At 54.2% G+C, this 25,742-nt stretch overlaps 1 protein-coding gene across 6 annotated transcripts in view; it reads right to left on the bottom strand.

Moving 5' to 3' along the window:
* CAMTA2 (calmodulin binding transcription activator 2) overlaps nucleotides 1–25,742 on the bottom strand; it is a 46,183-nt gene that overhangs the window by 1,419 nt on the left and 19,022 nt on the right. Inside the window, exons 11-21 of one of the 6 annotated variants that reach the window (XM_033169564.1) lie at nucleotides 25,199–25,327; nucleotides 17,031–17,200; nucleotides 12,863–13,041; nucleotides 11,841–11,919; nucleotides 10,611–10,914; nucleotides 9,218–9,579; nucleotides 8,168–8,355; nucleotides 6,486–6,726; nucleotides 4,528–4,599; nucleotides 4,355–4,375; nucleotides 3,337–3,563 (exon numbers count right to left, since the gene is read on the bottom strand). In XM_033169564.1, the coding sequence (XP_033025455.1) occupies nucleotides 3,337–3,563; nucleotides 4,355–4,375; nucleotides 4,528–4,599; nucleotides 6,486–6,726; nucleotides 8,168–8,355; nucleotides 9,218–9,579; nucleotides 10,611–10,914; nucleotides 11,841–11,919; nucleotides 12,863–13,041; nucleotides 17,031–17,200; nucleotides 25,199–25,327 (1,972 nt within the window). The remainder of the gene's footprint in view (nucleotides 1–3,336; nucleotides 3,564–4,354; nucleotides 4,376–4,527; nucleotides 4,600–6,485; nucleotides 6,727–8,167; nucleotides 8,356–9,217; nucleotides 9,580–10,610; nucleotides 10,915–11,840; nucleotides 11,920–12,862; nucleotides 13,042–17,030; nucleotides 17,201–25,198; nucleotides 25,328–25,742) is intronic. The other 5 variants (XM_033169568.1, XM_033169566.1, XM_033169567.1 and 2 more) reach the window with 5 other exon arrangements.

Raw genomic sequence — 25,742 nt, 5'->3', positions numbered from 1 at the left:
TATGACTGAGAGCAGATATGATAGCCACCTTCAAATATTTTGGGAACTGATATACAAGTGAAACTCGAAAAATTAGAATATCGTGGGAAAGTCCATTTATGTAAGCAATTGTTTTCATTAGCAACTGGGGTTTAATATATGAGATAGACTCATGACACGCAAAGCGAGATATGTCAAGCCTTTGTTTGTTATTATTGTGGTGATTATGGCGTACAGCTGATGAAAACCCCAAAGTTGAGATTGTTAATTTGGGGTTCTCATCAGCTGTATGCCATAATCATCACAATTATAACAAATAAAGGCTTGACATATCTCGCTTTGCGTGTCATGAGTCTATCTCATATATTAGTTTCACCTTTTAAGTTGAATTACTGAAAGAAATGAACCTTTCTACGATATTCTAATTTTTCGAGTTTCACCTGTACAACGAGTTGAAAAAGATGTTTGAGTATACCTTCCCCCAAAAGCTGAAAGCTTTTTTTTGCTAGGCTTGACGGGTGAAGAAATTGGGGGGAAAAGACCAAAGATTGTTTATGTATGCGAAAACCGCAGCAAGGACTCTTGTAGACCAAAGGTGGAAATTACAGGAAGTGCCAACGATTGAGGAGTGGCAGGTGAAAATGATTGACTATGCTGAACTTGCAAAACTGACCTGCAGGGTCAGAAACCAGGATGGATCAAAATTCCAAGGAGAGTGGAGTAAATTTATGGATTATTTAAGATCTGATTATGGAAGTTTGAAGACACTAGCAGGATTGGAATGACCCTATGACAGCGTTGATAGGATTAAATTAAGTACTGTGCGATGAGAATGGACTACAAAACCTGCTGATGTGAGGGAAGGAAGTCGTTGCTTGATAGAGCGAGAAGGTGTGTGTGTTTGTATGTTGATGATTTGCTGAATTTGTTTAACTGGAAATGTAATAAAAATTATTTGAAAAAAACAAATATCTAAAGGGCTTTCCCACGGAAGAGGCAGCAAGAAATGAAATACAGGTGAAGCTCAAAAAATTAGAATATCGTGGAAAGGTTTATTTCTTTCAGTAATTCAACTTAAAAGGTGAAACTAATATATGAGATAGACTCGTGACATGCAAAGTGAGATATGCCAAGCCTTTGTTTGTTATAATTGTGATGATTATGGCGTACAGCTGGATGAGAACCCTAAATTAACAATCTCAACTTTGGGGTTTTCATCAGCTGCGCGCCATAATCATCACAATTATAACAAGCAAAGGCTCGACATATCTCGCTTTGCATGTCATGAGTCTATCTCATATGTTAAACTCCAGTAGCTAATGAAAACAATTGCTTACATAAATGGACTTATCCACGATATTCTGATTTTTCGTGTTTCCCCTGTAAATGAGATTCTGGCTCAGCATTAGGGGAAACTTTCCTTTCCCCATACGAACTGACCCGTCGGATCCTGCAATCGTCACCCGATGCCTTTCTCTGTGTCCGGAGGGCGGCAACACAAGGACGGGGCCTTTTCTGTGGTGGCTGCCCGCTTGGGGAATGCTCTCCCCAGGGAAGCCTGCCTGGCTCCTTTGTTACCTATCTTTAGGTGGCATTCGAAACGTTTCTCTACAACCAGGCCTTAACGTTCCATGGCCTTTAAAACGTGTCTGCAGGAGGGGTGGTGGTGGCGGGAATTATTAAGGGCAGGATACAAATTAAAAACAAACGAACCCCCAGCAAGATAATAAATAAATAAAACAGAAACGCAAGACTAGGACGGATCCCCTGCTTGGCCTTCAGTCAGCTGACAGGAAAGGGGAGTCGTGAGCCATTTATCCCCGAGGCTCAGGGAAGGGGCGGTTTGGTCCTTCCCCCAAGAGGCAGAAGACTAGCCAAGTTTCCAGTCCCTAGAGAGCATCGGGGTGGGGGGGTGGGGAGAGAAGGCCACACGGTCAAGCCTAGAGGGGGTGGGAGGGAAGGAGAGGAATGACCTCACAGCGTCTAAAATTACTACTCCCTCTCAGCCAGGGTGGATAATATCGCACTCGGTCCTGGCAGGGAGCCGGCTGGAGAAGCCAACTGCGGCAAGGATGCTGGGGGGACGTGAGCGGTCAGGCGGGGGCCACGCCAGGGCTTCACCTGGGCAGGCACTGAGAGGAGTCGGGGCCGCGGTGGCCCTTCCCTTCCTCCTTCCTCCCTTCCTGATGCTGAGAGAAAGCCATTCATCCTGCAGCTCAGGGTTCAACTGTGGAACTCCCTGCCACAGGAGGCAGCGAGGGCCGCCAAATCCAAAGAGGATGGGACATATCCAAGGAGGAGGAGAAGGAGAGGGATATCAAGGCTGAAATGCTTCTGGATCCCAGCTGCTGGAAACCGCAGGAGGGGGAGAGGGGCACCCCCCCCCCCAGCTGTAGACAAGGGCAGCTCCAGGGAATATTTCTCCATTGGAAGCTTTTTAATAAAATAAAATAATAATAATAATAATAATAATAATAATAATAATAATAATAATAATAATTTATACCCTGCCCATCTGGCCGGGTTTCCCCAGCCACTCTGGGCAGCTTCCAGCAGAACATTAAAATGCAATAATCTATTAAACATTAAAAGCCTCCCTAAATAGATGTCTTCTAAAGGTCTGGTGGTTGTTTTTTTCTTTGACATCTGGTGGGAGGGCCACCACCGAGAAGGCCCTCTGCCTGGTTCCCTGTAACTGAATGGTTTTGTACGGACTGTGATTATTTTATGCATTGTGACTCGCTGCTATTATAAGGTGCACATCGCCGCCGGAGACGGACAGGTGCCAGCAAAATAAAGAGAGTTTAGCAATTATTGCCAAGAGTGAGATTCCGGCCGGTTATTATTTGCAGATATTCCGAGAGTTAATTTTGTTGTGGGCTATTATATTCTAACGGATTCTTCTGCGTTACTTTATGGGATGCCAGCCGTTGCTTCTAAATGTACCGGCATGTTTTTTCTGCCTTTTTTTTAGTATTGGATCAGATTGTTATATTGTTCGCAGCGTGTTTTCTCATTTCTCATGCATAGTCAGTGCTTTTTTTCGGGGGGACTAGACGCAGGGGTGCACATACCCCTAAACATTTTGTGAATCTAAGTTTGTCCTCATTGAGAGGCAGTATTTCAAAATGACAGTACCCCTAAACATTTTTTTTTAAAGAAAAAAAGCACTGTTCATAATAATGCAGTAGACAAATTGAAACGAAACGCTCTTGTGGTCGGATCCTGCTGTGGGATTCTCTTTGGGGCCTAGTTACGCAACCTCCAAGCACTGGGAGTCCTGCAATGCAGGGGGTTGGAGTAGATGACCCTTGGGGGGTCCCTCCCACCTCTCTCCCCGCCGCCACCGCTGCCCACCTTTCTGGGGGACCCAGGCGTCCGGGCACCCACTTCATCTTCTGCTGCATGGCGGCAGAGGCCCGCCTCCCCTGCTTCAGCTTCTCGTACTCCTTGTAGCTGCGGTAGTACTGCTGGATCAGGACCGCGGCGCGGCGGCTCTGCTGGAACTTCTTCTGCTCGTAGTAGCTGCGGAACTTGCTCTGGATCAAGATGGCCGCTTGAGTCATCTTCTTATATAGGGCGTACTGACCGGAGGGAGGGAGGCGGGAAGCGGTTATTCGGGGAGCCCCGTCTCCAAACTGACACCCCTGTAAGCCTGAAACACCCCGGATACCTCCCCACCAACCAACCACCACCTCACCCAAATCAGCACCTTTTCAACCATTGCGGCGGGTTGGGATAGATGACCCTTGGGGGTCCCTCCCGACTCTGTGATTCTAGGCTCCATCCGCATGGAATTGAGCCCACAAGGGAGGAACTTGCTTAGAGGTTTCTAACAGAGGTCGGGTGGCCACCTGCCAGGGATTATTCTGCTGTGATTCCCGCATTGCAGGGGGTTGGGCTACATGACCCTTGGGGGTCCCTGCCGCTCAAGAATTCAGCACATGCCCCTCCATGAACCGTGGAGAGGAGCATCTCCCTAGATGCTTCTCCCTGGGTGCAGCAAGGCCCCCCAAACTGCCTGCAGCTGTCAGATGAGGACCCGGGAGACCAGGGTTCAAATCCCCCCTTGGCCATGAGGCTCCTATGGGGCGATCATGGGCCAGGAACTACCTCTCGGCCTAGCCTACCCCGCAGGGTTGTTGTGTGGATTAAACGAGGGGACGGACGAGAACCACAGGTGCCCCCTTGAGCTCCTTGGGGGGAACGGGCGGCATATCAATGCAACAGGTTGGTCACCTGGAAAAAGGTTTTTCTGGGCTCCCCAATGGAATCAAGGGCGCATATCCCCCTCCCCTCCAAGGCAGGGGCAGGCTCTCCCCTGCTACACACACACACACACACACACACACGGCCCCCTCCTCTCCTGTTTTACCTTCAGGGCAATCCAGGTTAGCTTGCAAGACAGAGAGAAATAACAAGAGCAGGTTAGTTCGTGGGCGGGTCAGGCTAGATGACTCCTGGGGGTCCCTTCGGATTCTGCAGTTTCCCTCAGAGCAACCCCCCCCCCAACCTCTCCCCACGTTCTCCCTCCTGGCTGGGCCTTACCTGCTTGTACTTCCGGTAGCAGCGCTGGATGACGGCGGCAGCCATTTCCTGCTGCTCCTTCAGCCGGCGACCCTGCCAGAGACCGAGGGGGTGGGACGGGGCGGGGGGAGAGAGAAAGGCAGGTCAGGTGAGACCCCCAACGCAGACCCCCTCCAAGGAGCACAAGGGAAGGCGGAGGCTACAGGTGGCGGCTGGGACAGGTAGGGCGGAGGTCCCGGAGGCCAACATTAGGGGGCGCCAGAGCCAGCAAGTTAAACTGAAAGGGAATGCAATGCAGCTTCTCTCCCAAACCTAATGCCCTCTGGTGCAGAATTCAGTGGCCGGCAGTCTCCGGGCCCAATGCAAAGTGCTGGTTTTGACCTATAAAGGCTTAAACGGCTCAGGGCTGAAAGACCTCAAGGACTGCCTCTCCCCATAGCAGCCGACCCAGACTTTGCGATCAGCTGAGGTGGCTCTGTCGGTAGAGCCTGAGACCCTTAATCTCGAGGTTGTGGGTTCGAGTCCCACACCGGGCAAAAGGTTGGGTTGGGCTAGATGACCCTCATGGTCCCTTCCTACTTCCATGATTCTGCGATCATGTGAAGCCCTTCTTCACAAGAGGTCCGGAGGGTGGCCACACGAGAACGGGACCTTTTCTGCAGTGGCTCCCATTTCTCTATAGTCCCTTCTCTGATTAATATTCTCTGGTCTTTTAGATGTGTTTGTGGGAGAGGGGTTATTGGTCATTTGTGTTTTTTATCTTGTATTTTTATGTTGTGAAAAGCCCTGAGATCTATGAGTGAAGGGCGGCATGCAAATTTTAAAATTATTATTATTATTATTATTATTATTAATAATAATAATAATGTCTTGGGCTATGACTGTTCACTGCAGCCTAGAGAGTTTCCAACTGCGAAATCTGAGCTGTTCTGCAAGAGCCAGCAAATACTGCGCTAGAAGAACGAGAGGCAGCGTGGTATAGCGGTTAGAGGGTGTCGGACTATTATTATATATTTATTGATACCCTGCCTTTTTCCCTGGGCAGGGACTCAAGGCGGCTTACGGATAAAAAAAAAGAACAGCTTAAAACATAAAACTTTGGACTCCCAGCTGTCCATGGAGGCGCAGGTCAATTCTGTGTCCAGGGCGGCTGTCTACCAGCTCCATCTGGTACACAGGATGAGACCCTCCCTGCCCGCAGACTGTCTCACCAGAGTGACACATGCTCTGGTTATCTCCCGCTTGGACTACTGCAATGCGCTCTATATGGGGCTACCTTTGAAGGTGACCCGGAAACTGCAATTAATCCAGAATGCGGCAGCTAGATTGGGGACTGGGAGTGGCCGCCGAGACCATATAACACCAGTCCTTAGAGAGCTACATTGGCTCCCAGTACATTTCCCAGCACAATTCAAAGTGTTGGTGTTGACCTTTAAAGCCCTAAACAGTCTCAAAGGCCCAGTAGACCTGAAGGAGCGTCTCCACCCCCATCATTCAGCCCGGACACGGAGGTCCAGCTCCGAGGGTCTTCTGTCGGTTCCCTCACTGCGAGAAGCAAAGCTACAGGGAACCAGGCAGAGGGCCTTCTCGGTAGTGGCGCCTGCCCTGTGGAACGCCCTCCCATCAGAGGTCAAGGGAATAAACAAATACCTGACAATCAGAAAATACCTGAAGGCAACCCTGTTTAGGGAAGTTTTTAAACTGTGATATTTTAAATGTATTTTAATATTTGATGGAAGCCGCCCAGAGTGGCTGGGGAGACCCAGCCAGATGGGCGGGGTACAAATAATAAATTATTATTATTATTATTACAAATAAAGAACATCTGCATGGATGCCCTGCAGAGGCCCGCCTACCCCAGTGCCCAGCCTCCAAGAGGGGCAGGCGGATGCTTCTTGGGGTGGGCAGGGAAACTGACCCGCAAACCCAGGAAGAAGCAGGTCCCCATCCACCACGGCACCTCCCTGGGCAAGACCTACCTTGTATTTGCGGAAGGCGGTCTGGATGATTTTGGCCGCCTCGTAGAGCTCGCGCTGCTCGTGGTCCGACAGGGTCAGCAAGGCAAAGTCGCTCTCCATCTTCCCGTTGGCGGAGGCGTTGAGGAACTCGGCCCAGCTGGCCGCCGTGGGGGGCGGGGGGAGGCGGTCAAAGGACAGCTCCCCCAGCGGGGAGGGCAGGGGGCTCAGGCAGGAGTGGCTGGAGGGGGAGGACGCCAGAGACCTGGAAGAGAAATGGGGGGGGGAGAGAGAGAGAGACGGCGGCGAAGGGTGAGCAACGGCAGAATCGGGACTCCAGAGGACCTGAAGGATTGGATAGAAATGAATCCCAGAAGGTTCTGCACTTCGGCAGGAAGAACAAGGGGCACAAATACAGGGCGGGGGGACGGGACACTTGGCTAAGCAGCAGCCCATGCGAAAAGGATCTGGGGGGTCTGAAGAGACCACAAGCTGAACATGAGCCAACCGTGTGATGCAGCAGCAAAAAGGGCGAATGCTGTTGTAGGCTGCCCGCTCAGAAATTGAGGTGTCCCGATCAAGGGAAGTAATAGCTCTGCTCTATTCCGCCTTAGTCAGACCACATTTGGAGTCCTGTGTCCAGTTCTGGGCGCCACGATTTAAGAAGGATGCTGACAAGCTGAAAGGTGTGCAGAGGAGGGTGACCAAGAGGATCGAGGGTCTGGAAACCAAGCCTGGTGAGGAACGGTCGAAGGAGCTGGGTATGTTTAGCCTGGAGAAGAGGAGGCTGAGAGGAGATAGGAGGGCCACCTCTAGGTATCTCAAGAGCTGTCGCATGGAAGAGGGAGCAACTTTGTTTTCTGCTGCTCAGGAGGGAAGGACTTGAACTCATGGCTTCAAAAGGCGAAAGAAAAGAGATTCTGTAGCCTCCAACATTCCTCGGATGAAAATAGGGACGTTCTGTTCTACACCAGCATCATTGCCAGTTGGTTGGGGAAACCCAGCCAGATGGGCAGGGTATAAATAAAATAATAATAATAATAATAATAATAATAATAATAATAATAATAAATTGACTTAGGGTTCTCTTTTTTGCTCAGGCTTCTCCAAATGCAATACAGTGGTACCTCGGTTTAAGAACAGCCGTTTACGAATTATTCGGTTTACGATCTCCGCAAAACTGGAAGTAGTGTCCCGGTTTGCGAACTTTACCTCGTTCTAAGAACGGAATCTGAACGGTGGAAGGGCACCAGCGGTGGGAGGCCTCATTAGGGAAAGTGTGTCTTGGTTTAAGAACGGTTTCGTTTTAAGAACGGACTTCCAGAACGGGTTAAGTTGGTAAACCGAGGTACCGCTGCACATAAATCCAAAGGTGTTTAAAATACTGCCGTTTCGTGCGTTTCCTCTAATAAACGTTGCACTTGCCCGGAAGGAAATGCTTAGCGGTGATGCACTGAATCGGATGAGGAAAGTTGGAGGGCAAGAGAGCTAAACACTAGAAAGGGACTCCCTCAGAAGGACGCGGTGGGCTCTCCTTCGCTGGAGGTTTCAAAACGGAGGTTGGGTGCCCATTGGTCCGGGTTCTTCGGCTGCAATGGCTGCACTGCAGGGGGTTGGACTAGAGGACCCTTGGGGGGCCCCTCTCAACTCCACAATCCTCTGGGAGAGGGGAAGCCCGCCCACCTAGGAGGAAGGGGCCCGCTTACCTTCGCTGGGAGAAGTTGGGCAGCTGGTCCACGTTCTCCAGGTAGCTGGCTAGCCAGCTCATCGTCTCGTTCAGCCCCAGGTTCCCCGGGCGCTCTCGGAGGGGCGCCTCCGAGGAGCTGAAGCCCTCCTGCTTGATGCGCTCGGGCGTGGCCTCGATGATCTGCTTGGCCAAAGTGATCATGTCCACCTGGCCGGGGGCAGGAGAAGAGAAAGAGGCCGTTGGCGGCAGGGTCCCCTTTGTGGTAGGTTTCCTGAATCCCTAACCCCAGGATTCTCTCTCCAAGCAGCTCAAGGCGGCATGAGCATTATTCTCCCCTTCTTCGTATTCCTGCACTGCAGGGGGTTGGACTAGATGGCTTTTGGGGGGTCCCTCCCAACTCTGCAATTCTAGGCTAGCCTGACAGAGGCAGTGTGCCTGGCCTCCACAGTGAGCTTCACGGCCACCGAGTTGAGTAGGGGGTGGGATTTGAACCCTGGTCTCTCCCTAGACCTCAGTGAATCCCCACAATAACCCTGCGAGGTTAGACGAGAGGGGCAGTGATTGGCCCCCCGAGGTCACGCAAGCGAGCTTCGTGGCAGAGGGGAGGATTTGAACCCTGGTCTCTCCTAACACCTAGCCCGACACTAACCACTACACCACCACTGCCTCTCTGACGAGAAGAGACAAGGACCCTGGACCCTGAACAGCCACAGTTGACTGTTAGATGGCGGAACGGATGACCTCAGGAGGTGGCAGACTCTTATTCATGGTTTTTTTTTAAAAAGCAGGATGGCCATCCACTAGGAATCATTTGGCTGCAATTCCTATATCGCCGGGGGGGGGGGGGGGGTTGGACTAGATGACCCTTGGAGGTCCCTCCCATCCCTACGATGCTATGATTTTAGGACCATAGAAAGCGGTGGACCCAAAATAACAATCATAATAATAAACAGAAGGTTGGGGTTTTTAAAGCCGAGGTCAGACGGCTGCGATTTCTGCGTGGCAGGGGGGTTGGACTAGATGACCCTCAGGGAACCCGCTTCCAGCTCTCTGGTCCCAAGGTGTGCACCTGCAGGACGTCCGTGGCCGGCAGGTACTCCTCGTTCTCGGCGTTTTCGCCGTAGCCCAGCAGCTCCGGCTCCAGGTCTGACTCGGGGGCCCCCGCGTGGGCCGCAGCCCCCACCTCATCGTAGTCCATGAAGAAGGGGGCGGCGTGGGGCAGGGCGTGGGCCGGGCTGGGGCTCTCCCGCAGGTACCAGCCGGAGATGCTCTCGGGGGCCGGGGCGTGGCACACGTCCATGGCGCCCTCCGCTTCGGGGCTGTAGGCGGGAGACTCCCGCAGCGCCGACCCGCTGGAGTAGGCCGAGGTGATGGAGACGGAGCCCTCGGAGAGCTCAGAGGGGGACGAGACCCCGCTGGCGGTGCTCAGCCCTGCCGGAGGAAGGGGAGACGTGAGAGAAGGGTCTCGCCATCCCGGCTCCCCTCCCACCACAGAGAAGGAGAGGGCGGCTCTTGTGTTCGAATCCTGCTTGCTGGGTTCCCCACGGAGGCACCTGCTTGGTGGACCACGTGGCCCATTGGTCTGATCCAAGGACGGGAGTCTCAACCTGTGCTGATCCTGTCATTTTTTCCCACTTAAACTTCCTGCTCTTCCTCTTTCTTCCCTCCCAATAGCTCTTCATCTTTTTTCATAAGCCGCCTTGAGGCGTTGCCATTTTTTTTATATATATATAAAAACCACAATCAAACAGGGTGTAATTTTGAAGAAATAAAACAAAAAAAGATCAAATAAATCTGCTCCGTCGCAGGGGGGTTGGACTACATGACCCTCGGGGGTCCCTTCCAACAAAACAACAACAACAACAACAACTTATGATTTATACCCCACCCATCTGGCTGGGTTTCCCCAGCCACTTTGGGCGGCTCCCAACAGAATATTAAAAGCACAATAAAACATCAAAGATTAAAAAACAGGGCTGCCTTCAGATGTCTTCCAAAAGTCAGATAGTTGTTTATTTCCTTGACATCTGGTGGGAGGGCGCCACCACCGAGAAGGCCCTCTGCCTGGTTCCCTGCAACCTCACTTCTCGCAGGGAGGGAACTGCCAGAAGGCCCTCGGAGCTGGACCTCAGTGTCCGGGCTGAACGATGGGGGTGGAGACGCTCCTTCAGGTATACTGGGCCGTTTAGGGCTTTCAAGGTCAGCACCAACACTTTGAATTGTGCTCAGAAATGTCCTGGGAGCCAATGTACTATCTGGTTCTAGGTTTCTATATTATCTTCAAACATTCAGCTTCCCTTGGAGTTCCAAGGGAGAGAGGAAGGAAAACTTCTTTCCATTCAAGTCAGGCATATGTTTATAATCCTGTGTCGTGTGTCCCCCCCCCCCATAAGGTAGCAGAAGCCTTTTTTTTTGAGCCCAGACAGATGCCCAAAAACGGGGCGGCCAGGCCCTGCGCCTACCTGTGTCTGGACTGGCCGAGAGCGGGGAGGGGATGCGCAGGGCTTCGGCCGGCTGGCGTGGGCAACTCCTGGCCTTCGCGGCACCCCCGGAGACGTCCAGGAGCGGCTCCGTGGCCGGCTGCGGTTCCAGGCGCTCCTCCTGGCGCTGCAGCTCCTCCAGGCACGTGGCCAGCTTGACGTGGCCCCGGGAGCGAGCCACGGTGAGAGGGAGGCGGCCCAGGGAGTCGGGGATGGCGAGGGCGTGGCTGTTCCACCGGTAGAGGAGCTGGGCGGCTTCGAGGTGGCCCAGGGCGCAGGCCCACATCTAGCAGGAGAGAGGTGGGGGGGAAACAAGGGGTGGGAGGAGGAATTGAAGAGGGTGAGCACGGGTGCAACATGCATGCATGGGGAGGGGAGTAGGTGGCACCCTAGATGGCAGGGGCACAGGGCAGCAGAGCTGTCGTTTGTTTCAAAAAGCAAGTTCCTATCCCTCTTGGAGGAAAGCACACAGGGCGGGAACTGGGCAGCGACACTTAGCGGGAGAAGGGAGTTAGTCCTTGCTGCCCCAACCCAAATCGAGACCCACCTGTGAGCGGATTGCTTATGGGCGCAGTCTCTGCATGGGCAAATTTCATTATAAATTTGCAACTCGTTTATGCAAAGCAAAGCAGGTTGAAAATTGTAATTGTTAATTGCTAGCGATTCTTATAGTGATATACCATACCAGGCACATCCAACTTCCCAGAGACTGCGATCTACTCCCACTATTAAAAAAACTGGACCCATTGGATCAGCCAAAGTTGTTGAGCTTTTTTTGGGGGGGTTGACCAGGGACACCCCACGATCGATCAGTAGATGATAATAATAAAACACTTTTATGTGTTTTATTTTAATAATGATGATGACGATAATAATACGATGTTATTTCACTTAAAAAAACACCTTTAATGTGTTGTATTTTAATGGAATTCTTGTGGACCCCAAACTCCACCTGCACCCCCAGATTCCAACCCCAGGAAGGCTGCAGGGAGGTGGTGAGGGAGGAAAGGCCTTAAGTGAGATTTCGCATCTGGAACAGGTGATGCGTCACAGCGGGTTGATCTAAATGACCCTTGGGGGTCCCTTCCAACTCCATGATTCTATGAGAAGTGGGATTGCAGAGGTGCTGTTTTCCAGGGTGAGTGGGTGTCCTCAGGTCCTGCTGCTTGAGCCCCCCACCCCACCCCGCTCCGATCTCAACGCGCAACTCACCAGGGGGGTGCAGGAGAAATGGTCCACGTTGAGGGGGTCCACTTCCTGCTCCAGGTCGAGGCTCTGGGCGTTGAGGTTCCTGAGGGGAAGGAATCAGGTCAGGCTCAGGGAGGGGGGGTCAGGCCAGCAACAGCCTCGCCTCCAGTCCCTGTGAATCGCGCCGGCAGAGGCGGCACTAAAGGAAGTGCTTCTGTGCACAACACGCAGTTAACATATGGAACTCATTGCCACAGGAAGGCCACGAGCACAGCTGGCTCTCAAAAAAAGCAGGGGTGGGGCGGGAGAATCTAGGCTACTCTTTCAACACCCTGAACTGAGCGCCGGACTGGGAAGATGCTGTCTGCTAGTAACGTAAGGAAGCACTTCAGATTATTAATAATAATAATAATAATAATAATAATAATAATAATAATAATAATAATAATAATTGTACCCTGCCCATCTGAATGAGGGGATGGAGCGACGCCCCCATCTGGAAAGGCTGCCACGTTTGAGACTTTACGGTTTAGAGAAAAGGTGATGTGATCAGGAGTTTGTAAAATGATGGAGAAAGAAGATATTCCCCGTCTCATTGGAACTCGGGGGCATGCGGCAGAGCTGAGAATTGGGGCGTTAAAGGCAGGCCAAAGGAAAGACTTATTCGTGCAGCGCGCAGTCAAACTGTGGAACTCCTTGCTGCAGGAGGCAGGGTGGCCAACTGCTTTGAAAGAGGATTGGACAAACCCACAGGAGGAGGAGGAGAGGGCTATCGGAGGCGACCAGCCGCAATGCTCAGCCTCCAGGTTGCCAGTCTCTGGTTGGCCTGCTGCACTCAGCTGCCTCATTTCAACATACTAATCCCAGTCAAACACTCTAACCACTGCGCCACACTGCCATCTAACTGGCGGCCCTGCCAGGGGCTGAAACTCAGACTTTCTCGGGAAGCTGGGAGACTCCGCTTACCGGTAAAAAGAAAACACCTAAAAATAGTGTTCGAAGTGCTCAGGTGCCAGGAAGTGTGGGGGGGGGGCGGCGCGACTCACCGCCACTTGATGAGGGTCTCGATGAGGCGGGTGTACCCTTGGGCAGCGGCCAAGTGGAGGAGGGTCATGCCCCGGAAGCTGACGTGGTGGACGAGGGTCTCCGAACGCAGCCAGCAGGACTGAGACATCATCTTCTCGCACAGGGCCACGATCCGGTCTTCGAAGGAGTCCAAGGCGGCCTGGGTTGGGAAGAGGGAGGAGGCCGGTGAGGAGACTGGAGCATCGGCGGCGCCACCCCCGAACCAACCAGCTGTTTCGGACCACAAATCCCATCAGATCTTAACGGCTGGAGGGATGTGGGCTCTCCATCATCGCGCTCCGTACTTGGGTAGCACGGCTGCCCTGGCAGGGTGCTGATGGGAGTTGTAGTCCGGTGGGCGCCAGGTTGACGAAGGCCCGCCTTCTGAGTGTTTCAGAGGCTGCCCGACAGGTGGTTTTTGTTGCCCTTGCCCAGAGTCCCAGGCGGCGCTTCAAAGGCATCGCCGGCCACAGAGGTTCTCAGTCACAAAATCCACAATGAAATGTCAGAGAGGCAGCTGCTCGGGCATCGAGTTTCCTTGGGTCTGTTTTCTCCCCCCGCAAAAAAAAACCCCGTGCTCTCTGGCTCTCCTACCCCAGGCATGGCCCTGCCAATTACAGGCACCCCCAGTCACCCCACAAGGGGCGAGGGGCCACGAGACCCACGGAAGTCCCGTTTGCGGGGGCAGAAGGAGCCCGGACCCCCGTTCCAAAAGGGGAAATTTCTCTGGCTGCAGGAAGGCAAGCCCAACTGCAAAGGGCGCCAGAGCCCCCGCATTATCGCCAAGAGGGAGGCCATGGGTGCAAAGCCCGCTGGGCCGGGGGGGGGGGAGAAGGTGGCCACCCACAGCGGACACCGTGGAGGGGAAACCCAAGTCGCGGCGCTCGAAGAATCGGTCTCTGGGTCACCGTGACTCCGTATCGTGCAGTGACCTGCCAGGGGTGGGGTGGGGGGGAGTCTGACCCTCCCCAGCCGCAAACCACAGGGGACCAGCCCCCTCCGCCAGAGGGCAAGAGCCCTTCTGAGGTCTGTGCACACAGAACCACAGAACTGGGGAGAGCCTGAAGGGACCCTCAGCGGTCATCTAGTCCAACCCTCTCCCATTTGCAGTGCATTTGGGGATTTTCTGGGCTGGGAGGAGAGAAAGAGAGTGCCCCACTTGAGACCCTCTGGAGTGGGTAGCCAGGTGTGTGTGTGTGTGTTGGGGGGGGGTGTCTTTCGGACAAATTCCTGCCCTGGGTGCCAGCCTCCTCCTTTTCTTATCCCCGTCTGCATTTTAATAGATTAGGAAAAGGTTCAGGGACGGACAGCCAGAATATTCAAGGGGGTGGGAGCGACTACCCTTATGAAGCGTTTGGGTTTTTTTTTTTAGTTTATTAGAGAGAAAGTGAGTAAGAAGTTTGTAAAGTTACGCCCGGCATGCAGGAAACCGGACAGAGAAATCTCTCAGCGCCCCAGAACCGGTGGAAATCCAATGCAGCTGAATGTAGGAAGATTCGGGACAGGGGAAAGGAAGGGGCATAGCTCAGTTATGGAACTCCCTGCCGCAGGAGGTGGGGACGGACACCAACCACACACACACACACACACACACAGGAGCCCCCTGACAAAGGAGGCCAAGTGGTCCTGAGACAACAGCACCCACCCCACCCACCCCCTGCTGATCTCAATGGAAAGAATTCCCAGCCCATTCTCTCCCCCCCCCACCCCCCACCCCGGCCCTAATCCCCACAGACGGAGAGGCGGTGTCTGCCTGCCTGGGTCTTATCTTTCCGCCCCAAGAGCGCCAAGAATAGCCCGGCCGGCCACCTAGGTGCCAATCCCACTGAAACCTGAGCGCTGACGCCAGAGAAGGAGCTAAATTTAGGCGCGTTGTCCGCCAAAGAGAAAGGGATGCAAGATCAAAGGGAGGGAGGGGGGAGCGCAAAACCCAGGCTGGCCGCCCCCCACCCCACCCCAAAATGTCCAAGGGGCACGACTGCGAGATGCAAAGGTCCCCCAAGCGTCCTCTGGCTGTCCTCACTTTTAAACTTTTTTTGGGGGGGTGGCGTTTCTTTTTATAAAAACCATCCACCTCAATCTCTCAGTCCACAGAACGCAAACACACCGTCCTTAAGAACATACGGAGAGCCCCCCTGGATCCAGCCCATGTCTCATCTAGTCCAGCAGGGGCAACCGAGGAATCTGGATAGACTGCCTCTGGAGCTGGAGGTTCCTTAAGGGCGGCGGAGGAGCCTGGCTGCTGGATCCGGCCAACGGGGGCCCACCTGGCCCAACATCCTGTCCTCACAGGGGCCAAACGGATGCCCATTATGGGAAAGCAGCAAGCAGGATCCGAGCGCAAGGGCAACTCTCCCCTCCTGAGATTCCCAGCAACTGGTGCTTCCGACCGTGGAAGCAGAGAGCATCACTATCGTGGCTGGAAGCCTTCAAGGGTCTTATCCTGCTCCACGAATCCCCTTTCAAAGCCATCTGGGTTGGTGGCCGTCCCTGCATCCTGTGGGAGGGAGTTCCACAGTTTAACTATGTACTGCATGAAGAAGGACTTCCTTTTATCTGTCCTTCGGGGACCAGGGGTGCCCTCTGGGGGGGGGGCAGAGGTCAGTGGAATGAGCAGTGGGGCAGGGATAAGGCCCCACTCCCTGCCCTGTAAGGCCACAAAGGCCACATTTACATCCTACTTTGAAAGCGCCTTGGAACCGTCATGGCGTCCCCCCCCCAGAGGATTCTGGGAGCTGTGCTTGGTTAAGGGTGCCGGGAGCTGTGGGGAGACCCGCCCCCTGTTGTGACAACACCCCCCTCTTTATTTTCCTTTCCTTTATAAAAGTATTTATGTACTACTAAATTGCAAAGCTGGTTACGACATTAAAAAGATTTCAAAACCATACTAGAAATAAAACCGTTTTTAAAAAAGGACAATTTAAAAGCAGAGAGAGTTAAAAAACAGCTTCGGAGCTGGAACTCCGCAGAAGCCTCCCCCCATGGGCAGGAAAAAGCAGGGTGGGGAGGAGGGTGCCATGCAGACGCTCCCCGAGGGGCCCCCACTGGCCTGGCCAAAGCCCCCAGAGGCTGGGAGGGGGTCATTGCGTAGACCCCCAATCCCAGGAGCGGCCGGAGGAGGGCAAAGGGCATAGAAGTGAGGCAGCAGCTGGGCGCGTTTGCCTCAGTCACAAAGAATCATAAAACCCTTTTGGGAGGGTTGGAAGGGAGCCTCCTGGGGTCATCTAGTCCAACCCCCTGCAATGCGGGAACCGCAGCTGTGATACAGAAGTGGGTGGGTGGGTGGGTGCATGTGCCGGGAGCAGGTTCTAGAAAGCCGAAGGGCTCCCTTCCAGCTCTTCAATGCTATAAGGGTGCCGACCGTCATGAGAAGAGGGGTTGGGCTAGATGACCCTTGAGGGTCCCTTCCAGCACTACAGTTCTGTGTTTCCGTGAGGCAGAGTGGGCAGGTGGAAAGGCAGCCCCATCAAACCCACAGACTTTGCAGTGGGCCCCCCCAAACATATTTAGGGCCCCTGGCAGCCCAGGCTTTGAATGGATGGATCGGATGGATCTATCCACACCCCGCAAAAACAAACCCTCAGTTTGGAAATTGCCTTGAGCTCTGCCAAGGTGGGAAAAGGGTCTTCGGGGCAGCAGAACAGCAGAGGCTCGCTGTGGTCAGAGTGTCGGGCCACGGCCTGGGAGGGACCTGGGTTCAAGTCTCCCCACTCAGCCACAAAGATTCAAACTACAAGAAAGAAGATTCCACCTAAACATTAGGAAGAACTTCCTGACAGTAAGAGCTGTTGGACAGTGGAATTTGCTGCCTGCAAGGAGTGTGGTGGAGTCTCCTTCTTTGGAGGTCTTTAAGCGGAGGCTTGACAGCCATCTGTCAGGAATGCTTGGATGGTGTTTCCTGCTTGGCAGGGGGTTGGACTGGATGGCCCTTGGGGTCTCTTCCAACTCTAGGATTCTATGAAGCTCACCGGGTGACCCTGGGCCAGCCTCACCAACCTCGCAGGGCCGTCGTGGGGTTTTAAATGAGGGCTAGGACCCGGGAGAGACTTCCGGGAGACCTCGGCTACCGAAACGAGTTGCCGCTAGCCACCAGCCCTGCCTTCCCAGACGCTGCTTGAGCCTCTCGCCGCCATTGCCCCCACATCTCACCTGGCTGGGGGGCTTCTCCCCTCGCTGCTGGGTCTGAGCGGGGGCTGCAGAGGAGGAGGAGGAGGAGGAAGAAGAAGAAGAGGCCGCTGCTGCTGCTGCCGCCATCATCTCGGCCATCCGCTTCTCCATCTGTTCCAGGCGCTCCAAGATGGACATTCTGAACTGGTTATCTGGAGAGGGGAGGGGGAAAGAGAGGGCGGTGAGGTCAGGAGCCCACTCTCCACCCGGAGCCCCCAGCCACCTCCCCATCAGGCTCTGGGTGGAGAGGGAGGAAGAAAGAAAGAAGGTCAAAGTGGGGGGTGCGGGAGGTATCTTAAAACTAATCCCGACTCAAGGCTGATTAGCCGGCCCAGCCTGATTCCCCCCCCCCCCGCCCCGGGTTGGGAAAGGGACGCTGTAATCCTGCGCAGCGGGATGGGGGCAGTTTCGTGGTCGGCTTGTGTATATGTGCAGCACCCTGGGCAAAAGACTCCGAGACTCCGCAAAAAAGGGGGGGCGCATCCGAGGGACTCCCAGCACCCGCAGCCCCGAAAACCCCCTTCTCCGGCTGTTGGAATAGGGAAGCAGCTCTCTGGAGCCTTTGTCGAAGAACTGGAAGGGACCCCCGAGGGTCATCTAGTCCAACCCCCTGCAATGCAGGAGTCTCAGCTCAAGAATCCCAGGCAGGCAGCCATCCAACCTCTGCTTTGAAACCTCCAGGGAAGGAGGGCCCACCACAGCGAGGGCTGCTGTGGAACGCCCCCCCTGTCAGATGTCAAACAGATAAACAACTACTGGACTTTTAGAATACATCTTTAGTTTTTTTAAAATTTAATCGCTGGTGCTTTATTGTGTTTTTAATCGTCGGGAGCAGCCCAGCCAGATGAGCAACATATATAAGGAATAAAATTATTATTCTTATTAGGCTCCTTGCAAACCATCCAATGCTCAGTAGCGACTGGGTATAATCTAACCTCTGCGTGAGCAAATCTGGGGGGGGGGCGCAGAAAGAACAGGCCGCCTGGAGCAGAACGATGGGCACCTTCAGAGCATGGAGGGGGGCAACTCTGGATCATTCGGTACCGTTAAAAAGGAGGGCGGAGAGTAGCCTGCTCCTGGCAGGCTGGAGATGGGAGCAACCGGGCTCCTGACCCCGGCCCCTGGTGGGCTTACGGCCGTCCAGGACAAAAACGGAAGCTCCTCCGCTGGAGCTTTTCAAGCAGAGGTTGGACGGCCGCCTGTCGGGGATTCTTTAGCCGCGATTCCTGCGTTGCAGCAAGGGGTCGGTCTAGATGACCCTCGGGTGTCCCCTTCCAACTCCGTGGCTCCCGTTCTCTCTCATCTCGTGCTTTTTTCAACGCATTTCCCTGTCGCTTTCCAAACCGCAATAAATCCACGGGTTGTTTTTCCTCGAGGGTGACACAGTCCTTTGGCCCGCTGAGCGCCTGGAGGGACGCTCCCCCCAAAGTCCATTCATTTCCCTCTCTCTCCCTCCACATATACAAACAGACTTCATTCATCTCCTCCGCAGCGATGGAGGGGTGTGTGTGTGTGTGTGCAATTACCCAGGCTGCCAGTCACAAGAGACGGGCTGTCGGATGAACGGGGAAGGACAGACCGCCGACAACAGACGGCCTTCTCCGAAACCACACGTTTCATTTTGGAAACCAGGAAAGGTGCAAAAGCAGGCACTAGCACACCCTTCTCTTTCTCTCCCCCCCCCCCCAGGGCCCAATCTAACAGAATTCCTCCCCCCAAAAAAGAAACCCAGGTTTAAAACGAGGGCCAGGCTGGATGCCCTCAGGGTTCCCCCCACAGAGCACAAACACCTGCAGCTCCCGCAATGCACTCCTCCGAACACAAGCCGCCTTCTTCTGCCCACACGCCAACCTTGCTATGCTGCCCCATTGGACCCGGCAGCCCCCTGGCACAGCCGCTGCCCCACGGCATCTCTCCCCCCCCCCCCCCGCCGCACGTAACAATCCCATGTACCTGCTTTGTCCATCGCCCGGGGAAACAGAGGGGGCGCGCCCCTCTCCCGCGAACCAAGCCCTCAGGTCGCTCTGCCCCACGGCTCCCAGCGGGAATCGAACTCCTCTGCCAGGGGCTCTGGAGAAATCCCAGGTTAGCACCATGCCCCCCGCGTGTGGGGCACGAGTCGGGGTGGGGCGGGCTGGAGAATGAGGACGGAGCAGAGCCCTCCAGCCCTCCCTGGCATGCAATGACGGCGAGAGCGGCATGGAGGGTGGGGTCTGCTGCTGCTGCTGCCCCCTCCTCTCACACACACCCCCCCCCCAGCCCAGCTGGCAGGAGGTAGGTCTGTGGGGAGGGAGTGGGTGGGGGGGTCAAGCAGGCTCTGTCTCTCTTTCTCCACCCCGCTTGGCCCACGAGACAAAGTGGGACGGTGGCAGCGAGAGAGCAGCAGTCAGGCTGGAAAGTGTGACAGGACTCAGACCGTCCCCGAAATAGCCACCACCACCAACGGCAAGGGGGGGGGGGCACCCGGAAATCCCTTAATGAGATCTAAGGCACTCACGCTAGCTATGTAGCTAGCTGCACATGACGCGGCAGGCTCTGCTCCCGAGTTAACTCTTTGGGCAGGACGTCGTGGACGTGGAAGGGACCCCCAAAGGTCATCCAGCCCAACCCCTCCCCACAATGCAGGAACCGCAGCTAAAGCACCCCTCCGGACAGACAGGCAGTCGCCCGACCTCTGCTCTCCAGGGAATGAAATGGGTGGAGACTCCTCCGGCCCTGTCTCAAAGGCGAGAGGGGTGCCTGGTCTCTCACGTCGGCCAGTACAGGATCTCAACCTCCCCCGCCGCAACACGCGCAGCTTGCTTCCTCCGGGAGAAGCCCAAGGGGTCCTAGATGGGGCTGCTCTCCCGTCTAAAAATCTCTCCCTGGGAGGGCGGCTGGGCAGCGGGTGGACTTTGCCCGGCGTGGCCAAGGCCAGGCCGAAAAGCCGTGTTTGACCTGAGGCCCACAGATCACTCTGGCAATGGGCGGCTGGTCAGTGCTTGCTTGCCTGTAGAGTCGGAAGGGGCCTCCCAGGGGCCATCTAGCCCAACCCCCCTGCAAGGCAGGAACCTTCCGTCCATAGCGGGAGCCTCATACTCTCCCAACTGAGCTTGCAAGAACTCGATCTTTTGGCGTGGCAGCACCTGCACTTTGGAACTCCCTGCCGATGGATACCAGGCAGAGGCGCCTTCCCCGTACACTTTCCGGTGCCTGGTGAACAAATATTCCTTCAGACACGGCTGGCCCAGATGTTTAGAAAGCTCGTGCAGGTTTTAATCTGTTTTTGGTCCACCGGTAGTTTAACTCTTCGAAAGTCTTACACGTTTGCTGTTCATTTTTCCTACTTACCGGTTTACCAGGGGGCCCTTCTACACTGTTTTTTTCTTGCAGGTATCTTCCGCAACAAGTCAACGATGCCCTAATAGCGCATCGGTCGTGGATTCATCCAGGCAACGTTCTGCTATGCTTTCCCCAAATGCCACCGCCCTCTCGCCCTCTGAAGGGCCGCTGTCTTGCACTATAGAGTCAGGGCAGGGGCAGAATCACAGGAATTTGGGGCGTTAAACAAAACCTGTGGGATTTCGGCAGGAAGTTAAGGGACAAGCAAAACGGCAGGGCCCAGCCTCAAACTTAGAAGGCACCAACGCTCTTGGAAGGGAAGGCAGGTGGCAGATAACTGCCCCCCCCCCCAGTACCATCATGAGGGCAAGTACGAAGAGCCTGCAGGATCAGGCCAAAGGGGCCCCAGCACATGCCCCAAAGGGAAGCCCACAAGCAGGATGCACACCTGACCAGGTAAGACAGGAGGCTGAGATGGCCCTAACCTAGGCAGGATTGGGCAATTCATGGAGGAGGAGAGGGTGATTGATGGCTCCTAACTAGGATGAAGGAAATGCTCTGCTTCCACGGTCAGAAATGTCCCGTGTTAGAAACTAGCCAGGCGCCAGGCACATTTTGTGACTAGCAAAAGGTGCATTTTTGTGACTCCGCACAAGAGGCTGGCGACTGGGGAAAGCGAAACGCCACTGATTATTTTCCTTGAAGCTTGAATCTCGTTTTATTCTGGTTTGTTTTACTTGACGTTCTAGCGCGTCGCAAACTGCTTTGAGATTTGCTCTTTAAAATATAGAAATGAAAGGAACAACAAATCTCACTGAGTGCAGAAAATGGCACCTAGACGTTCCCTTGTGGTTTCAGGTCCCGTCTGGCGATTAGCTTCTACACCCGAGTTTCTTACGCCGGCAAAACCACCGGCCTGGACTCGCGACGAGGCCCCTGCCTGCCACAGGCTGAAAAGCAGACTTGCTGGGCTTCCCCTGGGCCCCCACCCCAAAGAACTGGCCCCCACCCCGAGTCCTGTGACAATAAGGGCGTCTCTCTTCCCCTTGGGGTGGCGTTGGCGCCTGAATGCTCGTGGCGGTGGCGCGGTTGGCGACCTCATGTTTCAGGGAAGGAATTTTTGGTTGTGAGGAGGGGGGGCAGCGGCGGTTTGTGGGGGGCAGCGAGGGGGAGGCAGCTGTTCTCCTCCTCCGTCTGCGAGACCGACAGGCAGACAGCTCGCGCTAACAATGCAAAACGGAGACTGCCGTGGAACCCAAGCAGGGGGTCCCCGGAGGAGGCCACGGAAGTGGGTGCCTGGAGTTTTAAACCCCGGGGGCGGTGGCGGTGCTGGGGGGGGCAAAGGTGTCCACAGATGTTTCTCCAGGGTGAGGCGGGTTAAAGCACCTAAAAGAGGAGCAGGCTGGTTTATCGCACAAATATGCGCCTGCAGATTTTGCCCCCTATCTCAAGGTTAGGAGCAGAGAAAGCAGACTTATATCGAGATAGAGCGTTGGCCTGTCTAGCTCAGGGGTCAAGCAAACTTTTTCAGCAAGGGGCCGGTCCACTGCCCCTCAGACCTTGTGGGGGGCTGGACTATATTTTGGAAAAAAAATATGAACGAATTCCTACGCCCCACAAATAACCCAGAGATGCATTTTAAATAAAAGGACACATTCTACTCATGTAAAAACATGCTGAATCCCAGACCATCCGTGGATTGAGAAGGTGATTGGGCCGCATCCGGCCCCCGGGCCTTAGTTTGGGGACCCCTGGTCTAGCTCATTGCTGTCGACACTGACCGGCAGCAGGAGCTCACCAGGGTTTTGGAATCCGGCCTACCTGCAGATGCCAGCTGGCGAGTGGACCTTCGGCCTTCTGCATGCCAAGCAGGCGTTCTAAGCTCTGGGCAACGACACCCCTTCCTTATCCCTGCTGGCATCCAGGGACCCTGGTTTTCCCGGCAGAGAAGAGTGCGTGAAATCGCTGCGCCAGTTTTGCGGAACCGTGCTTCGAACTACAGCTCCCATCAGCCCCCCCCAGTCAGCACTGGTGCAAGATGGGAGTTGTAGTTCAAAGCGCCCAGGCTGTTTTGCAGGGAGGGTGCTTGGAGAATACTTCACAGCTCGTCTTCAGAGGACTCTTCCCACCCTCTGGCTCTGCTGCGATTCTCTTGGAACCAGCTTTTAACCCAACCAGGAGCTGGCCAGGTATCACTTCCGGGGTGAGGGTCTAACACAGCATTTCCCAAAACGGGGAGCAGCCAATGCTTCTCCATTCCAGGATCCTACCAAGGTGTAATCTTGCCCTTGCCAGCCCGGAAGTGCACCTCCAGATGTCTTGGACAAAGCATCTGGACGTGCGAATTCAGGTTGGTGAAGGCAGGTGCCCCCTGACACGGGCAAGCACAGACTCATCCCCACCTGCATGACTCAGGACTCACAAGGGCCAACCAAATGCCCAAACTGGGAGCTAGCAAGCGGCACCTGAACACAAGGGCAACGCTCCGCTCCTGTGGTTTCCAGCAACTGGGATTCAAGAAGCATGGCGGCCTCTGGCCAGCGCCAAAGTTAGGGTGCTGCGGGGGGCTGACACACAGGGCACTGGGCCGAGGGGGTGCAAAGGCTGCGATTCCTTCACTGCAGAAGCGTTGACCCTGCCAACCCTACAATTCCAAAATTTTATGGCCTCAGAGAGTAGCGGGCTCAAAACAGCAGCAACAACCACCACCAAAGTTTAGACGAATACCTACTGAAAAGTTCCATTTCAAAAGCAACTGTACCAAAATGTAATTATTGTGAAAATAAGAAATATTCAGAGGGGGGGCACCAATATTTATCTTCGCTCAGGGTGCCATATTACCAAAGTCCACCCCTGCTCCGACAGCGGAGACAGAGCCTAGCCATCCCAGCCAGTAAGTCATTGGCAGAGTTATCCTTCTTCTCCACCAATTTGCCCAATCCTCTTTTAAAGGCACTGAGTCAGAGTTCGCCGCTGCCTCCTGCGGCAGGGAGTTCCACAGCTGAAGCCTGCGCTGCGCGGGAGGAAGGGCTTCCTTTTCTCGCAACGCTCAGCTCCGTGAGACGTCCCCGGGTTTGAGCGTTACGAGAGAGAGGAGAAAAATAACATTTCTCTCTCTCTCTTTCTCCCCACCCCCACCCCACCCCTCGCTTTCTCGCTGGCCAGCCGACAAGTTTTATAAACTTCGCCGGGAGAAGCGTTCTGCGGAACCCAGAAGCTCACACGCGTCACGTTTCGGTGGGGCCGAATGAAAGTCTTGCAGGATGGTTGATTTTGGAGGAGCCCTCCTCCTTGGTGGTTTATTAGGATGGAAAAGGGGAGGCCGGGAGGCAGTCTTGGGCTCTGCTGGAGGGGAGAAGCAGGCAGAGAGCCAGCCCTCCTCCCCGGGTGTTATTCTTGGCCTGTCTTGCCCCGTCATGGAAACTCCAGACTTTCTCCTCCCCCCGCAAAAAAAACACCCAGCCGTTCATTTTCCATTGCACACAAACCAGCCTGCCAGGAATATCCCCAGTAAGGTGACACCCTGGAACCGTCCCCTGGCGAGGCTTGGACGGTGAAGTTTTTTTTCTTTCCTTTCCAAAAGTAAAGCCACAAACAATCTCCACCCCTCTCGGCCACCCCCAGGTTTAGGCACTGCATCCAAACCCCCCCCCCCCAACTGAAGATGCCACGCTGCACTCAGACCTTAGTTGGGCAACAGAGATTGGGGGGAACTCCACCCCCCAAGTCTAGACACAGGGCCTCCGGGCTCCTGGGTTGGATGCAAGGGTCAGCAGTCGAGGGAGGGGTCTCAGGACACCTGGGTCCCATCCCCATGGAAGAGGCTAGGTGGGGTACAGAGCCAGTGGTGGGGGGAATGCTTAGAGTATTGGGCTAGGTCCTGGGGGGGGGACACACACACCAGGGTTTAAATTCCCCCACTCGGCTGGGAAGCTCACACAGGTGACCTTGGGGGCCAGCCACCGCCTCTCTCAGCCTAACCTATCTCCCAGGGATTAAATGAGGACTAGGATCTTGGGGAGGCCAGAGTCCAAATCCTCACTTGGGGCCATTCCATGAAAAATGAGCCTGATAAGAATGCTAGATGAGCGCTGGACTTTGGTGAGGAAGATTCTAAACGTGCAGTCTAACCATTTTTTAAAAGCTAAAGACAAAAGAAGTTTAGTTTATGGACCTTCTTTTCAAAAGTCCACCCATGTAGTCTTCACAGAAGTGTTCAACTTTAAAGTTTTCTGATGATTGTCCCACCCGTGACAGCATTTTTTCCTTAATTTTGTATTGTTAAATTTCTTAAACTTAATTTCTGATTGCATAGTTCTAACCAATAAACATTGATTTAAACAGATATGCTGAGTTTATCATCTCCCAACTCACAGAGTTTTTCCATAAATCAAACTTATCTCAAGCTCCGTGTCCTTTTTTTGTCCCACCCGTGACAACACTTTTAACATTTAATAAAATTGTCAAAAATATCCATAAAAATAATAAAAAATTAGTAAAATGTTCAGTATCTTATTAAGAACACAGTCTAAATTGTGGTTGTTAATTTTTATGTATATTTACATTGTTACACATGAGTGAATACCAAAAAAACATGGTCCAAGTGTCCCACCCGTGACAATGGAATGGCCCCTTGGTGTCCACGAAGCTCCCTGGGTGACCCGTCATTGTTTCTCAGACTAGCCTACCTCTCAGGGCTGTTGTGGGGATTAAATAAGGAGCGGTGGGGGGGGAGACCACAGACACTTTGAGGAGCTTGGAGAAAAGGGCGGGGGGGGGGTATCCGTGCAGTAAATAAACGCAGCAAGTAAACCAAGCAGACCACTCACCGTCCAGGGAGAGCCAATCCATGCTGCGCAAAGCCATGAAGTTCCGGGCGCGATACTCAAAGAGGACCGACATGGAGATCAGGCGAGAATCGTGGGCCACTTGCAAGGGCACCAGGCCGGCCTCGTGGGCTGCGGGGCGGAAGAGAAGAAGAAGGTAAAAAGGCCGCACGTCGCAGAATTATAGAATCGTAGGCTTGGAAGGGGCACCCAGGGGTCATCCAGCCAAACCCCCTACGATTCAGCAGTCACGGCTGCGATATGAAGGGTTTTTTGGGGGGTTTATTTGAACACACGAGAGCTGAGCATAAGACTGGGGGGGGGTTAAGGATGGCATTAACCCTCCAAAGTAGGAAGCTGCTTTACAGCGATTCAAATATCTCAAGGACCGCCCCGTGGAAGATGGAGCAAGGTTGTTTCCCCCTCCTGCTCTGGAGGGTAGGACTCGAACCCACGGCTCCAAGTTGCAAGAAAGGAGATTTCGAACTCCTCCGTTGGAGGCTTTTAAGCAGAGGTTGGACGGCCGTCTGTTAGCGGTTCTTGAGCT

This window comes from Lacerta agilis, chromosome 14 (genome assembly GCF_009819535.1).
Source record: "Lacerta agilis isolate rLacAgi1 chromosome 14, rLacAgi1.pri, whole genome shotgun sequence".
Classification (NCBI taxonomy): domain Eukaryota; kingdom Metazoa; phylum Chordata; class Lepidosauria; order Squamata; family Lacertidae; genus Lacerta; species Lacerta agilis.
The sequence above is the reverse complement of the archived record's forward strand: the minus strand, read 5'-3'. Positions and strand labels throughout refer to the sequence as shown.